The sequence below is a fragment of the Amblyraja radiata genome, chromosome 35 (genome assembly GCF_010909765.2).
Source record: "Amblyraja radiata isolate CabotCenter1 chromosome 35, sAmbRad1.1.pri, whole genome shotgun sequence".
Classification (NCBI taxonomy): Eukaryota; Metazoa; Chordata; class Chondrichthyes; order Rajiformes; family Rajidae; genus Amblyraja; species Amblyraja radiata.
In genome coordinates, this window is record NC_045990.1 from 380,001 (window position 1) to 396,114 (window position 16,114).

At 45.2% G+C, this 16,114-nt stretch overlaps 1 protein-coding gene across 2 annotated transcripts in view; it reads right to left on the reverse strand.

Annotated features, from left to right (window-relative positions):
* prkcsh (protein kinase C substrate 80K-H) overlaps positions 1–16,114 on the reverse strand; it is a 46,017-nt gene that overhangs the window by 14,841 nt on the left and 15,062 nt on the right. The window contains exons 7-11 of one of the 2 annotated variants that reach the window (XM_033050737.1): positions 13,757–13,841; positions 12,929–13,007; positions 11,747–11,833; positions 10,356–10,571; positions 6,481–6,568 (exon numbers count right to left, since the gene is read on the reverse strand). In XM_033050737.1, the coding sequence (XP_032906628.1) occupies positions 6,481–6,568; positions 10,356–10,571; positions 11,747–11,833; positions 12,929–13,007; positions 13,757–13,841 (555 nt within the window). The remainder of the gene's footprint in view (positions 1–6,480; positions 6,569–10,355; positions 10,572–11,746; positions 11,834–12,928; positions 13,008–13,756; positions 13,842–16,114) is intronic. The other variant, XM_033050738.1, reaches the window with a different exon arrangement.

The following is a 16,114-nucleotide window of genomic DNA, read 5'->3' on the forward strand; positions in this document are numbered from 1 at the left end:
CAGAGTGGTGGAGTAACTCAGTGGGTCAGGCAGCATTTGTGGAGAACATGGATAGGTGATGTTCCGGGTCGGGTCTGAAGACGTCTAACCCACTGAGTTACTTCAGCATTTTGTGTCTATTTTCGGTGTAAACCAGCATCTGTAGTTCCTTCCTACGTACGCACATATTGATGAACTTGCCCTTTCCATTGCAGCCTCCTAACATTGGGGAACGCCCGCCTCTTCTCCCCGTCAGTTCTCATGACGTTTGCCAATATTACCTAGTTGCAGCTGATTTGGAATAAGATCACCAGACAGCAGAATCTGTAGCATCACCCCAATACAATCCAAGATTAAAGAAATGCTTTACACTTCAATTGATTCTTAAAATATGTTATTCCCACTCCCCATTTTGAAAGTAAAATGTGTTGGAAATGGCAGCTGTAAACGGAGCCTTTTTCCATACAAAAGTAATTTTCCATCGCGGGGTTTGATAAAAAATCCAAACATATTTACGGTGCAAATAAGCCCAAAGCAACCCAAAGAAGGATTCACTCCGATCAAAAAGATTCAGATAAGCCTTTTCGCTCATTTGGTCGTTTCAGGCCTTGAACTTCAAAACGAAAAAGAAATCTCTTTGGTTTGTCAAATGAACTGATGTCTAGCGGACAGCTCACTAATCTAGGTCACTCTCATAGACGGGGGGCTACAAACCCCTGGAAGGATGAGGCTGGCAGAAGCTGCTGCCTCAGCTCTGACCTATCCTTTCATCTGTTTAGATGAACAATAAAGAGAGGATAAAGCAAGAGAGCAGAAAAAGGGGTCGTGCCAGCAGTTTTCTGCTGAAATAGAACCGTCAAATCTGTAGTGGCCTCTCCACGTCCTCAGCTTCCACAACAGCAACTTGCTCAGCACGCAGACAAAACTACCCAAAACCATTTGGCTCTTTTCCCTTCTAGCAAAGGCAGGCAGGGGGCTATATTTTTCGCATATACCGATGCTGGAGGATTTTTTTGTGCAGAATCTTTCACAATAAACAGTGGTGCAGCGGTAGAGTTGCTGCCTCACAGCGACAGAGACCCGGGTTCGATCCTGACCACGGATGCTGTCTGTACGGAGTTTGTACGTTCTCCACACTGACCGTGTGGGTTTCCTCCCACATTCCAAAGATGTTCAGGTTTGTAGCTAATTGGTGTTGTATCCATGTTAAATTGTCCCGTGTGTGTGTGTGTAGGATAGTGTCAGTGTGCGGGAATTGCCGGTTGGCACAGACTCAGTGGGTCGAATGGCCGTTTCCACATTGTCTCTTAACGAAAATTATTGCTGATGTAAATTTCCGATTCATCGCTGGTAAAGTGATCCCTGCCATTAGGTCAAGACGGTTCCACCATTCGATCATGGCTGATCTATCTATCCCTCTCAGCCCCAGTTGCTGCTGGTTACATTGCACAATTATTTTGTCACTAAGTGAGGCCATCTGTCTGATTGCAGAACTCCCTCCCTTCATGTCGTATTTCCGACATGTGCTTATTTTGGACTACAAGCATTTTGATTCATTTAAATTCGGCATGGACACACGGAGACAGAGGTTGTTGGGCGGATGAGGAGAGGGACATGGGTCGGTGGGCCGAGCAAGTCGAGGGTGATGGAGGAGGCCCTGCAGCAGCCTGGGGTTGGCCTCGATCGGGAGCCGCTCCAGTACATACAATCAATCAATACAATCAGTTTTATTCGTCACTTGCACATAAAGTGCAAGTGAAATGAATTTGCCAGCAGCGGTACAATGAAAAAGAACACACAGAAACACAATAAACATCCACCACAGCATTCATCACTGTGGTGGAAGGCACATAATTTGGCCAGTCCTCCTCCATTTTCCCCCGTGGTCGGGACCTCAACCCTCGGCAGCCGCCGCTGCGGGCGTCCAGATGAGTGAAAGTCCAGGTGAGTCCTGAAGGAGCCTCCCCCACCGGAGACCGCGGCTTCAGGTTGGTGTAGGCCGCAGCCTACACACCCAGCACGTGGACTTTTGTAACTGGCGCCAACACACGGCGACTCGTGCATGTGCAATCTACGCTAAAGGAAATTTAACTGTGCGGTGACAATAAAGAACCATTGAATCATTAATTGAGCAACACTTTAACGTGCATACCAGCTTTGTACACAATAGGTCTCCAGTGCAAGTGGTTCTTGCGTAGGGATTGTAAACAATACAGTTGCCAGCAGCAAGCCACATCCTGCACATGATGGCGTGAGGCAGCACAAACCAGAGAAAGCAAATGCCCCGTTAATCTATACTTAGCTCTCCTCCATGCAGTTTAGTTGGGATGAAACTTGAACTGGGAGTGCTCCCAGCAAACATGCCTCAACCTGCAGCCACACTGGTTTCATTTTGAGGCTGCATTGTGTAAACAACCATCAGACACCCATATGAATTCAAAGGAGACACCTGCAGATTACGAAGGGCAAGACAGATGTAAATAACGTAATGATGCACCTGCTCCTCAAAGTGTGGCTATTTATTACAGGTAGAACTAAAATATGTACAAGACGAGCTGCCCCCAAAGGCAATCCTCACCTCATGTTTTTTTTCTATAATTGCAGGGACAAGCCCCAATGGCAAATGACACTTAATATTTGCTGAATTGTCAGTTCTAATCTAATCGCTGTTGTGACTGTTATTACCCAACGGGGAACTTTGGTAAAAAAATGATGTTTCCACCTCTCGTGCTGAGCCAAGTTGTTTACTTTCCAGTCAGAAGCCTATCCCAACGGCCTGGTGGGTACGAGCATTATTTGATATGTCCCTGCGTGAACTGACCCTGGCATGGACAGAAGAATACCAGCGGGCTGAGCAACACAAGACCAGGAGGCAAACATGGTCCTCACCTCCAAGAGCAGTGGCTGTTTCTAGTGAATAAGCACAGCTGGGACTCAGCTGTGATGCCTCCAGCAGCTCACCAACCAGACTTCAGCAGCCACGGTCAAACAATTATTCCCAATGACAGACATTCCTGGTGGAACCTTTCCCAGCAGGAGTGGTGGGAATGCCAAGCAAGGCAAGAGGAAGCAGAATAAACAGGGCCTGTTTCCGCGCTGTATCTAAAAACTAGTGTGCAGAGGGGATCGCTGGTCGGCGCACTCAGTGGGCCGAAGGGCCTGTTTCCGTGCTGTATCTCTAAACTAAACAAACAAGAAATAACTATTGCCTTTGGCAGAGACTAACAATTCAGATCGAAGTAGACTGGTGGAAGGTGCAGAAGGAATATTGAGGAATCACAATTTCAGCTGGAGTAGTGCAAGCTTGAATTTATTATCAGAAAGTGCAGAAGTAGAAATTACTAAAACAAATCTGAGAAGAATTTCAGACTTCTGATTGAGAAAAGGGAACTACAATTTCATTGGAAAGTTCCTTTTAGCCAACATTGTCAACACAAGTAGAGACAAAATGCTGGAGTAACCCAGCAGGTCAGACAACATCTCTGGAGAGCATGGATAGGTCTGAAGAAGGGTCCAGACCTGAAACATCAGCTATCGGTGTTCAGAGATGCGGCCTGAACTGAATTACTCCAGCACGTTAACTTTTTTGTTATAAACTCGCACCTGCAGTTCCTCATGTCTTACTTTTGACAATAAGTATTTTTTTAGAATGAGGAGGGTTTCACGAGGTGCTCTGTTGCTGTGAATGCTCGTACATCAGGAAAGAATAGGAGAAAATGCCCACCAACAAACTCTGCAACACCAGAGTACTAGTTAACTGCTGGAACTTCATTTGTCTGCTTTCTCTACATGGCTCTTGTAGCATTCTTGCAACTATCGCTTCATAAGTTTATTTTCTTAGCTGTACTGTGTTTGTTCCCAGCACCAGAATGTCTGTATCATCAACACATGCTGAAGATGTGGGGAATCTTGTTCGGCAATAGCCTTTATAATCACCAGACCGGAATCTCGATCGCACTGACTTCATTAATAGAAATTTAATTTCCTTGCAAATAATTACCATTCTGCACATATCTCAGAGTTTATCTGCCGACAACTAAAGGGAAACACATCCCTTCGCTTCACGGCAGTGGGGAAATGTGAAGTCATGCACTTCACAAGCAGGTTTATTTCTAAATGAAGAGACTGTGCAGAGGGAACTAGGTGTTCCCGTGCATGAGTCACGTTGTTAGCAGGCAGGTCTATCAAGTATTAAGCAGGGAAAAAATATATAGCATGTTAGATTCTACTGAGAAAGGGCTTTGGTTGGAGATCAGGGAGGTGTTCTTGCACCAGTCCATGGTGACGATGAGGCCACAGCAGGAACACTGTGCAGATTTGGCCTCCTTGCTAAGAAATGATAGACTAGCATTGGAGGCAGTGCGGAGAGATTCACCAGGATAACTGCGGGGATGGAAGGGTTGTCCTATCGAGAGAGGGTTTGGACTCCATGAAGTTTAAAAGAACAAGGGACGCAGGGACCCCTCCTGATAATTGTTTGTAAGTCAAACAGTTCATAAGATGGAAATGCAGACGCCAGTGTAAATCAGCATCTGCCGTTCCCTCCGACACAAACTCAGGGCGGCACGATGGTGTAGCAATAGAGTAGCTGCCTCACAGCGCCAGAGACCCGGGTTCCATCCAGGCTACGGGTGCTGTCTGTACGAAGTTTATACATGCTTCCCGTGACCTGCGTGGGTTTCCTCCCACACTCCAAAGACTTGCAGGTTTGTAGGTTAATTGGCTTGGTGTATGTGTAAATTGTCGCTAATGTAGGATGAGGTTAGGGAGTGTGGGGATCACTGGTCGATGCGGACACAGTGGGCCGAAGGTCCTGCTTCCGTGCTGTCTCTCCAAACTAAACTAAACCATGTTGAAGGGAAATAAACATTGAGCTTGCCAGTGACAGCCAGATACTGAAATTGAATTGAAACCAAAGGGCTTGAATGATGGAGCTCAGTCATCAGCAGCCCAGAACATTGGTGTTGGGGTTCCCTGAGTCACTACTCGACTCGCAACCAAGTGCTGCATCAATAACTTTCTGTAAGATCAGAGAATTGGAACACTCAATGATCAACTGCATTTAAACTCCTCACATTGAGAAGATTTCAACAACTCGGGCATGCATGATCAGGGAGAGGAGTCAATCACAAGTGCAGGCAATCACCAAGAGGGTGAGACCATCTACCCTTGGTAATTCTACAGATTTCACCGCTGAACCTTCAGCGAACAATTTCTCAAGGATGATGGGTGACTAAACCCTTGACTTTGCAAGCCACATAATGAGGCTACAAGGTGCCACCAGGGGCTGGGTTCCCTACAGCTGGGTCCCAGACACACACAACACACCTCCCGCCATCCCCAAGCCTGTCCAGCATCCACAAGGCACATGTCAGGGACACAATGGAACACTTCTGTTTCATGTTCACGAGTTAGAGGAGCCATTTAGCCCATCAGGTGACTACTCCATGGAAACATGGCTGATCTATCTATCCCGCTTAACTCCATTCTCCTTCCATCTCCTCATAACCCTTGATACCCGTAGTAATCAAGAATCTGTCAATCTCCGCCTTAAAAATATCTATTGACTTGGCCTCCATCGCCTTCTGCAGCAATGAACACAAGGGCATGCAGGACAAAGCACGCTGCTCCAGACTGCTAGCACACACACACACACAGCAACCCAAGAGTCGGAACAAGGGTCTCGACCCAAAACGTCACCCATTCCTTCTCTCCAGAGATGCTGCCTGTCCCGCTGAGTTACTCCAGCAGTTTATGTCCATCTACAAAACCACAGTTGCTCCTCTAGACAGCAAGCCCCCCATACCCACAGCCCCTAGATTGACAAGTGCATGCACAAACTACCCACTACTGGTTCACCATTCCTCCCACATTCCCCCCACTCCACAGACTGCACCGTGCATTGTGGATCAAGCTGGTGATTTAAGAACATCTCAGGGAGAGACAGAGATGGGCACCAATTGCTGAGCTTCTCAATACCACACCCCTAGGCTTGATCATAAAAAGAGGAAGGTAATAGCTTGCAAGGTTTAAAGTGAGGAAACTACAGATGATACGCACAAACAGCTTAATGCACAGCCATGGAGTGAAGGCAATTAAAATCTGTCTTTTTGGCCCTGTGATGTGTTGTGACAATATGCTACCGGGGCAAATACAAGACAAAAGAGAAACAAGAGTCACAGAGGAGTCAGTTAATGAGAGGTTTGTCACAGTGAAGATGTAAAGACACCTGTGTCCATCGCCCAGTCAGTGTTGGTAGATGGACTTTAACGAGGATCACTTCATGGTGCATCTATCTGTCCAGAGGACACCATTCTCACATGAAACACAGCAGAATCCTTTAACCAGGTCCTCATGTTGCATCTGCACTTTCACAATTAAATAGCGTGGATATTGTGGAGAGACTTTTGTATCTTCAGTGAAAGGCTCAGAGGCAGTTAGAGTACAGAAAGCAGGAGTTTGTCTGCATCAAGTCAGAGTTAGTTTGGGTCAATAACGTACCGTCAATCAGCACCTGAGTTTCTTCATCGTATGCCGGCATCTTCTCTTCCTCCGTTCCCTCCTTTTCAGGGACATGACTCGGTCGATTCTACAAAGAGAAGGATCATTACCTGTCTGACAGCTTATAAAATGTCTTGTCACATGTGGATAGGTTTAGAGAGACATGGGTCACAAGTTTTTCACAGTAGGAAGGGTCTGCAGATGCTGATTTAAACCGAAGATAGACACAAAATGCTGGAGTAACTCAGCGGGACAGGCAGCATCTCTGGAGACAAGGAATGGGTGACGTTGTGGGTCGGACGTCTGGTCTGAAGAAGGGTCTCGACCAGAAACGTCACCCATTCCTTCTCTCCAGAGATGCTGCCTGTCCCGCTGAGATACTCCAGCATTGTGTGTCTATCTTCAGCTTTTCACTGTACTTTGGTACACGTGACAATAAACCAAACTGAACAGGGAAGTGGAATTAGTGTGGATGGGCCATGTTGGTCAGCATGGGCAAGTTGGGCTGAAGGGCCTGTTTCCACACTATCACTGTGACTAGTGTACATGGGGCATGTTCTTCAGCATGGGCAAGTTGGGCTGAAGGGCCTGTTTTACACTATCACTGTGACTAGTGTAGATGGGGCATGTTGGTCAGCATGGGCAAGTTGGGCTGAAGGGCCTGTTTCCGTGCTGTATGATTCTATAACTCTAAACTACAGGTGACAAAAATAAACACAAGCCTAACTGACCCACAGTTGTGGAATATTAGGCACCAATTGAAGCTCAGTAGCAAACTGGGTGAAAGTCAATGGGAGTAGTCAGTGGCTACGCTACTGTTGAAATGTTAGTACTACAAAACAGCAGTGCCACCGGTGCTGACAGATTAACAATTGACATCAAAGCAGATCACAAATCTTGTTTTGAAATACATTTTTACCTTAAGTGCACAGAAATAAAATGTTTTTAGACTTCAAGTTTTTCAGATTTGACAGCTAAATTGCAAGTTGAAGAATTGCCAAAGTAAGAACACCAAGCTGAAACTGTGACTAAAATAATTCTGCATGCTCATCATGACTTTAACAAAACATTGTATTGTGTTGTTTATCAACTTGTTCTGAAAGCTTCCTCAGACTGTACAGCAGTTATAGAGTCACAGTGATAGTGTGGAAACAGGCCCTTCGGCCCAACTTGCCCACGCTGGCCAGAATGTCCCAGCTACACTAGTCCCACCTGCCCGCGTTTGACACATATCCCTCAAAGCATGTCCTATCCATGTACCTGTCAGTTTCTTAAACGTTGGGATTGTCCCAGCCTCAACCACCTCCTCTGGCAGCTTATTCCATACACCCACTACCCTCTGAGTGAAAAAGTTATACCTCAGATTCCTCTTAAATCTTTTCCACTTCACCTTAAACCTAGGTCCTCGATTCACCTCCTATGGGCACGAGACTCTGTGCATCTACCTGATCTATTCCTCTCATGATTTTATACACCTCAATAAGATCACCCCTCACCTTCCTGCGCTCCAAGGAATAGAGTCCCAATGATATAAAGATACACGAGCTGCCTCTAATTCAATAAATGTAACAGTGCAGGGTTCAAAAGGAATCACAGACGGGGTTGTGGTGGGTGAAGAAATGCAACTAATACTGCTGTTTGCACATGGATTAGGTTTCACTTTCAGCTGATCCAGTAATACAGTGGATACGGTGAAAATTCTCACAAATGTTTAGACAGTTTATATAAGTTTTTCAAAGCTTCACCCTCAGGCACTCTTGAATTATTAGATAAAACAAAATTACTGACTGGGAGTGAATTCAAAAATAAAATGTTCAATTCATACAGAACTGTGACAATATCACATTGTATTAGCTGTGGTGGGGACTGAGTTTAATAACCCCAACCCCATTCCATCACTGAAGCTGTTACATTTGAAATTGCTCCATTGTTTAGATTTGTCTGTGGATCCCACAGTGGGTGCTGTTACAGCAGCTGGATGGCACGGTGGTGCAGCGGTAGAGTCGCTGCCTTACAGCGCCGGAGACCCGGGTTCAATCCCGACTACGGATGCTGTCGGTACGGAGTTTGTACATTCTCCCCATGGGGTTTCCTCAGAGATCTTCGGTTTCCTCCCGCACTCCAAAGACGTACAGGTAGGCAGGTAAATTGACTTGGAAGATGTTTTTTTTTTAATTATCCCTCGTGTGTGCAGGATAGTGTTAATATGGGGGGGATCGCCGGTCGGTGCGGACCTGGTGGGCCGAAGGGCCTTTTTCCACGCTGTATCTCTAAACTACAGCAAGCACCCTGAGCCCAGAGTAGCAACATAAACATTCTCATTGCATGAGCTCCCCGGTACACATCAGTAGGGAAATAGATAGGTCCATGATTGGAAGGGAAGGAGATTTAAGATGCATTCCAGTCTACAGGGAACATGAAGTGACCGTGGGGTCTCTTGGTTCCAGGTGACCAATGACTCATTCCCCAGGATGCTGGACCAGGAATGGCAATGGTACAGCAACAGCAACATCATCCCTGGTGCCAGCTATAATCTGCTGCATGAAGGAATGCTGAATACAAGGGGAGAAGGTAGCTGAGAGGCCCAACATTCTACAGGTTGTTTCACTGACATGTTGAGCAGAGAGGACAACCAAGAGGTAAAAGGTTATGCTTGCGCAGCATCTTAGAGGTGCTGTGAGATCCCTACCCCAGATGACCATGACAGATGATGTACACTGTATGGAACCAAACATCAAGGTAGGAGGCATTCCCTCAACCTGCTCATTGCTGGTTCCCAGAACCACCTTGTCCTCCACATTCCATCCCTTTCACTCCATTAGCTTTGCAAAGGGAATTGGATAGACATTTTGTGAGAATTTGCAAAGCACTCGATGAACTTGGTTTCTACCATCACAACAGGAAGTGCACTCCAGATTAACAAGGCTGCGTAAAGACATTTATCTTTGTATTTCCTAACACACGTCAATTGTCCAAAGATCTCAGGTGGGATCAAGGAATTGAGGACTATGCAAGTTGTGATCTTGTGAAGTTGTGGAAGAGTCTAGGACTAAAGGTCATAGCCACAGAATTAAAGGATGTTTCTTTAAGAAGTTGAGGAGAAATTTCTTTAGTCGGAGGGTAGCGAATTTGTGGAATTCTTCACAGACGGCTGTGGAGGCCAAGTCAATGGATATTTATAAGGCAGAGATAGTTAGATTCTTGATTAGTACGGGTGTCAGGGGTTATGGGGAGAAGGCAGGAGAATGGGGTTAGGAGGGAAAGATAGATCAACCATGATTGAATGGCGGAGTAGACTTGATGGGTCGAATGGCCTAATTTTGCTCCTATCACTTATGACCTTATGAACTGGAATGCACTTCCTGAAAGGACAGAGGCACCAGCTCAAAACTACTGTCAAAAGGGAACCATAGCAATAGTTGAAAGTGAAAATATTTGCAGGGCTGCAGGGAGGAGCAGAGTGGGACTGCATGGATATCTTCATCAAAGAGCAGTCACAGCACTGCAGGCACTGGTGCTCATCCATGCAGCATCCTCCTGTGATCCTATTAGCTGTCGTTTAGCTGATAGTCGTGAAGAAAGTAAGATTCTATTTGTGGATGGGTCACACTGAGATATTTCTCCCCTCGCTCTTGTGCCGAGAAGCCGGAATGCTTTGGGGGCAGTCACGGCTAGATAACTTCCATGGTTACCGTTGGATTGGAGAGAGAGTGCGCTGTAGCTGCCAAGCAGCTCCAGATGGATCATTATCTCAGCTATAAAGGGCAACTATCCACTACCGCTTTGGGTCTCAATGTGTTGTTCTCTCATGAATCATGACATGTAACGTGTGCGAGTCCTACTGCAGTACAAATATCCAGCTGGTCTTCAATTACCTTATAATAATCTTCCCCAGCACCATCCTCCTCCTCCTCTTCCTCCTCCTCTTCACCATCATCCTCACTGTCGTCATCACCCACACCTTCATCTTGGCCTTCCCCATAATCATCTTCATCCTCATCCTTTCTGTGATCTTCATGGTCCACTTCCCGACTGCTATCTGCTCCACCTTCCACCGGAACCTCTGGGACAATTGGGGTCTCAGTTACTGCCTGTCATGGAAGAGGAAGGATGACTTGAAGAGGCTCAATGCTTCTTTTATTATTACATGTACCAAGGTACAGATCAGTAAGATCTCATAGTCATAGAGTGATATAGTATGGAAACAGGCCCTTCAACACAACTTGTGCCACACCAGTCAACATATCCCAGCTACACTAGACCCACCTGGCTGTGCTTGGTCCATATCCTTCCAAACTTGTCCTGTCCTAAGAAGGGTTTCGGCCCGAAACGTCGCCTATTTCCTTCGCTCCATAGATGCTGCTGCACCCGCTGAGTTTCTCCAGCATTATTGTGTACCTTTGTCCTATCCATATACCTGTTGAACTGTTTCTTAAACGTTGGGATAATTCCAGCATCAACTACCTCCTCTGGCAGCTTGTTCCATACACCCACCACCCTTTGATCCTGACTATGGGTGGGTGCTGTCTGTATAGTTTGTACCTTCACCCTGTGACCACATGGGGTTTCGGTTTTCACCCACACTCCAAAGACATTCATGTTTATAGGTTAATTGGGTTGGCATGAATGTAAAAAAAATGTCCCTAGTGTAGGATAGTGTTAATGTGCAGGGATCACAGGTCGGTGCGGACTCGATGGGCCGAAGGGCCTGTTTCCACGCTGTATCTCTAAACTAAACTAAACTTTGGACCAAGGCGTACATAGCAGAAAGCCTCGGCTTAGATTCTCTCTGGAACCAATGTAACCAAAATAAGGAGAAATTAATTTGTCGATGACTCTCAAAGTGTGCACGTTGAATGGGAACAAATTAAGTATGGGCACCATCAATCTATGTCTGAAAGCCTCCTCACAAAGGCTGGTGCTCATCAGCCAGAGGAGCAGACTTGGGGAAACAGCCGATACATGTTACAGATCGAGCACACCAATAAACTGCAACTTGTAGGCAACCAGGATTTACTAACATCAGATAGACACAAAAAGCTGGAGTAACTCAGTGGGACAGGCAGCATCTCTGGACAGAAGGAATGGGTGAAGTTTCAGGTCGAGACACATCTTCAGACTGAAGACACTTCTGAAGAAAGGTCTCGACCTGAAACATCACCCATTCCTTCTCTCCAGAGATGCTGCCTGTCCCACCTGAGTCACTCCAGCATTTTGCGTCTAACTTCGATTTAAACCAGCATCTGCAGTTCCTTCCTTCACTAACCTCGGACTTGTACTTGTCCTGGATTCCAGCCCAGACAACCTCCTGGAAGCTGGCAACATCAACATGACTGACGCCTCCCAGCAGAGTCTACAGGAACATTAGTCATTTAAGAAGGAGTTAGATATTTAATTATCAGAAATAATAATTCACCTTTGTGAGCTCTCATCAAAAATCAACACCACGTCACAAGCCCGACGTCTGACATTTTATTAGCAGAATTCCACAACTGCCCAAATCCTGAAATTCCATCTTTCATAAAACAGCATTGAAACTTTCCAGTAATTATGCCACCACATCAGAATAGCAAATCTTACAATTTTGAAAAGGATAAAAATAATGTAATGAAATTGGTCACTCCCCCGACCCAACCCCCACCCACCCCCCCCCCCGGGACCATCTACAAACAGTAATGCCTATTGAAGCCGAGGCTTATAAATCACCAAGTCATTTAAATTCCAATTTGACTCTCCTCGTTGACAACTCAAAGGAAAGTGCAGAAGAGATTTCCCAGAATGATGCTTGGATCTGGGGTATCAGCTACAGGGAGATGTTGGACAGACTTGGATTGTTTTCTCTGGAACGTTGGAAGTTGAGGGTAGACTAGAGAGAAGCATATAAAATTATAAAGAGGCATCGAAGGGGCCGACAATCAGACCCAGAATGGCAATGTTAAATACTAGAAGGCATAGCCTTAAGGTGAGAGGGACAAAGTTAAAAGAGGTGTGGGGCGAGTTAATTTTATAGAGGGTGGTGAATGTCTGGAACGCACTGCCGGGGCTGGTGGTGGATGTCTGGAACGCACTGCCGGGGCTGGTGGTGGATGTCTGGAACGCACTGCCGGGGCTGGTGGTGGTTGCGGCAAATACAACAGAGGATGGATATGCAGGGAATGGAGGGATGTGGATTAAGTGCAGGGAAATAAGAGTTGGCATCATGCTCGGCACAGACATTGTGGGCCGAATGGCCTGTTCTTGTACTGTACTATGTTCCATGAAAGAAAGGGGGTAGAGAAGGGAGAGAAATAGAAAATGTAACCCAATTTGCACGATGATAGTTCGCAAAATGCACTGGTGCCCATTGTATTAGTCAGAGATGAAGCCCGATTCACCACTTTCAACCTCTCTATTCCTGACCTGAAGGACAAAGTAACAAGCTAGAGTAACGTGAAAGTTGTCGTTGTACCTCAGCTTCTTGCTCAGAAACCACTCCATCCCCATCGCTGTCCAACTCTGCATGAGTCTGAATTTCATTCATTGTAATACTGCAAAGGAAGAAATATTCTATTCACTTTTTCCTTTATACTGGTCTCAAAAACCAATGCTGGACAAATTATTGGTCTCTTACACCAGAAACCACAAAGTTAATTTGATTCAATAAGATGACAGACTCCACTCTTCGATACAAAATGCAACTGATCTAAGATTGGAAGCACTAGAAAGCAAAAAAAATGCTGTTCTTCATTTGAATACCATCTGCATTCTTTTAATACAAAGCATGCAGTTAAGATGCAAATGTACTGAATTCAATGTTTTAATGGCTTCAGTGGTGGTGTGGATTTTCATTATTTTAATAAATGAAGCAGCAAACACTAGATCGTTCAACCATCGTACTCTTAGTCTTGCTTTCTAATCAGTGAAAATATCGACCTCTATTATAAAGAACGTCTCCGTTTGTTGTCTCTCGGGCACACTGGTGCTGCAGCAGCACCTTATACCACAAAAACCAAGTGACCAGACTATGTTTTACAAGAATCCTCAAAAAAAGAGGAAATCCAAGTAGCAATGTGTTAGACTCAGGCTGCTGCATTACCATGAGCTTATTCAGATAAATTATGTAGAGATTTGTGAATAATGGGGCGAGAATAAACACTGCAGTAATTTTGGAGAAAGTCCAATGTTGAGAGAATGAGGAAAGATGAATTGCTAAATTCAATCAGAATACAAGGGCAGCTAATTTGTTGAATGGAGAGGGCTCTAGAAAGGGGATTTCTGAAAACGCTGATGTACTCACAAGCCATCTTCATTGTCATCCAGTTCCTTAAATGTTTCAGCAGCCTTGGCTTTGTTCTTCTCTAAGTTGTGTGCAGCTTGGACCTCTGTCAAAGGAAAAACACATTAGGAGGCAAATAAAGAACCGTGGTACGGGATTGAACCTATAAATAAAACGAGTTAGTCATTTTTAGAAAAGGCTTCTCTCTCTCGTTACCTTCTCTCACACTGTTTAATCGTTCACTCCCAAGGTCAAAACATTGTGAAAGCTCCTAAATTTCAGAGCCATCATAAGACAATGCTAACTCGTCTTTTGTCATGATCAAAAAAGCGTTAATACTCTTTCGTGAGCATTCTCTTGTCAAGGACATACTGACAGCTGCAGCGAATGCATAAAAAAAAAAGCTGCTAAACTGAATCGGGAAATACTACAAAGAAACCGCAAATTGCAAGTGGAAGTTCAAGGCCATACATTATAATCTTGCTTCAGATGCTGATTTTAAAACATGCGAGCTTCTCTGCTACTGCTGCTGGATGTCATCAGAAGCCCCCCATCCCCATCCCCTCAATTAAAGAGCGAGCACTGCCAGTTTGGCCAGGTATTCCTGAAGCACTCGGTAGAAATATGCTGTACCACGATACTGAATCATATGCACCCAGCACATGTATAAAAATAATTTGCTTGCATGAATTATTTATTATCTGGCAAGCTGCTCTTCATTTTCCGGAGCAGAAGTGGCACGCGAGGATTTGAGGCATCTTTTATTTGATGAGTTAAGAGAACGTTTTTGTGACAGTGATTTCCAGACATTCTCTCACTAATGCAAATGGAATCAGTTGCTCAGTTTTGTCGAGGTCTTTTGTAACAGAGACAAAACAGCAGTAACTTGTCAATGTTAAGCTGTAGGAACACAAGTTACCCACTTAGCAATATTCCTGCTCTGTCACAATTAGCATACCACCAGAGTTGCTTGTGCAGCGAGATGGCCGGGCCGTTACTGCCCACACAAACAAGGGCAGGCCGAGAGGGCAATGCAAATCCAGGTCCATTGCAGAATGAGAGAGCAAAAGATCAGAGGGGGAAGGAACAATATGTGTGACACGCAAAAAAACAACCTCTTTGTAAGATTAAGCTTCCAAGCTTAGAATGTGAAATGATAACAACAGTAATACGAAAAGACAACTATGGAGGAAAACTGACCATCTCAGGACAACACTCAGGTCCAGTGGAACATTTAGATCAAAGTTGGATTGGTGACTTTCAGCTGCATGCTGTTCCTCTCTGATATAAATCAATCAATTCATGACTAAATATCACTGGCCAAAATGTCTTCTGTTCTCTGAATATTAACTTTACGAGATTTCAAATCCTCTCAGAACCTGGCCACCAGAATACCTTCGATAGACAAAATGCTGGAGTAACTAAGCAGGGCAGGCAGCATCTCGGGAGAGAAGGAATGGGTGATGTTTAGGGTCGAGACCTTTCTTCAGAGGAGAGGGAGACAGAGATATGGAAGGGTAAGGTGCCTTTGATCTTCACAGGATATGAACAACAAACTCCACAGCCCCAAAATCTGCAGTCACCCATTCCTTCTCTCCAGAGAAGCTGCCTGACCCACTGAGTTACTCCAGCATGTTGTGTCTATCTGCAGCCCAAAACAATATTACACACAGATGATCATTTCTTTGCATAATTATTCCAAAGCAGAATGGTTTGAAATTCCATCTCTCACTATGTTTTTTTTCTATCCCAGCCTGCAAAAATGTTCAAACAATTAAAAACACAAGCATTTTATTCTTACTTAAAGGTAGACAAAAATGCTGGAGAAACTCAGCGGGCTACGCTGGTTTGTTGCCGATGGGGTTTTCAGTGATTGGAATTTGATGATTCACACACCCGACCCTCGATCCCCCCCCCCATGACCAAAGTTAAAGCAGCAACTCGGAGATAATTTGGTCCTCATGGGCAGCTTCCACTATCAGCCATAGAGTGATAGTGTGGAAACAGGCCCTTCGGCCCAACTTGCCCACATTGGCCAACATGTCCCAGCTACACGAGTTTCACCTGCCTGTGTTTGGTCCATATCCCTTAAAATCTGTCCTACCCATGTACGTAACTGTTTCTTAAACGTTGGGATAGTCCCAGCCTCAACTACCTCCTCTGGCAGCTTGTTCCATACACCCACTGCCCTTCATGTGAAACAGTTAACCCTTAGATTCCTATTAAATCTTTTTCCCTTCACTTAAACCCATGTCCTCTGGTCCTCAATTCCCCTACTCTGGGCAAGAGACTATGCTTATCTACCCAATCTATTCCTCTCATGATTTTCTACACCTCTATAAGATCATCCCTCATCCTCCTGCGCTCTAAGGAATAGAG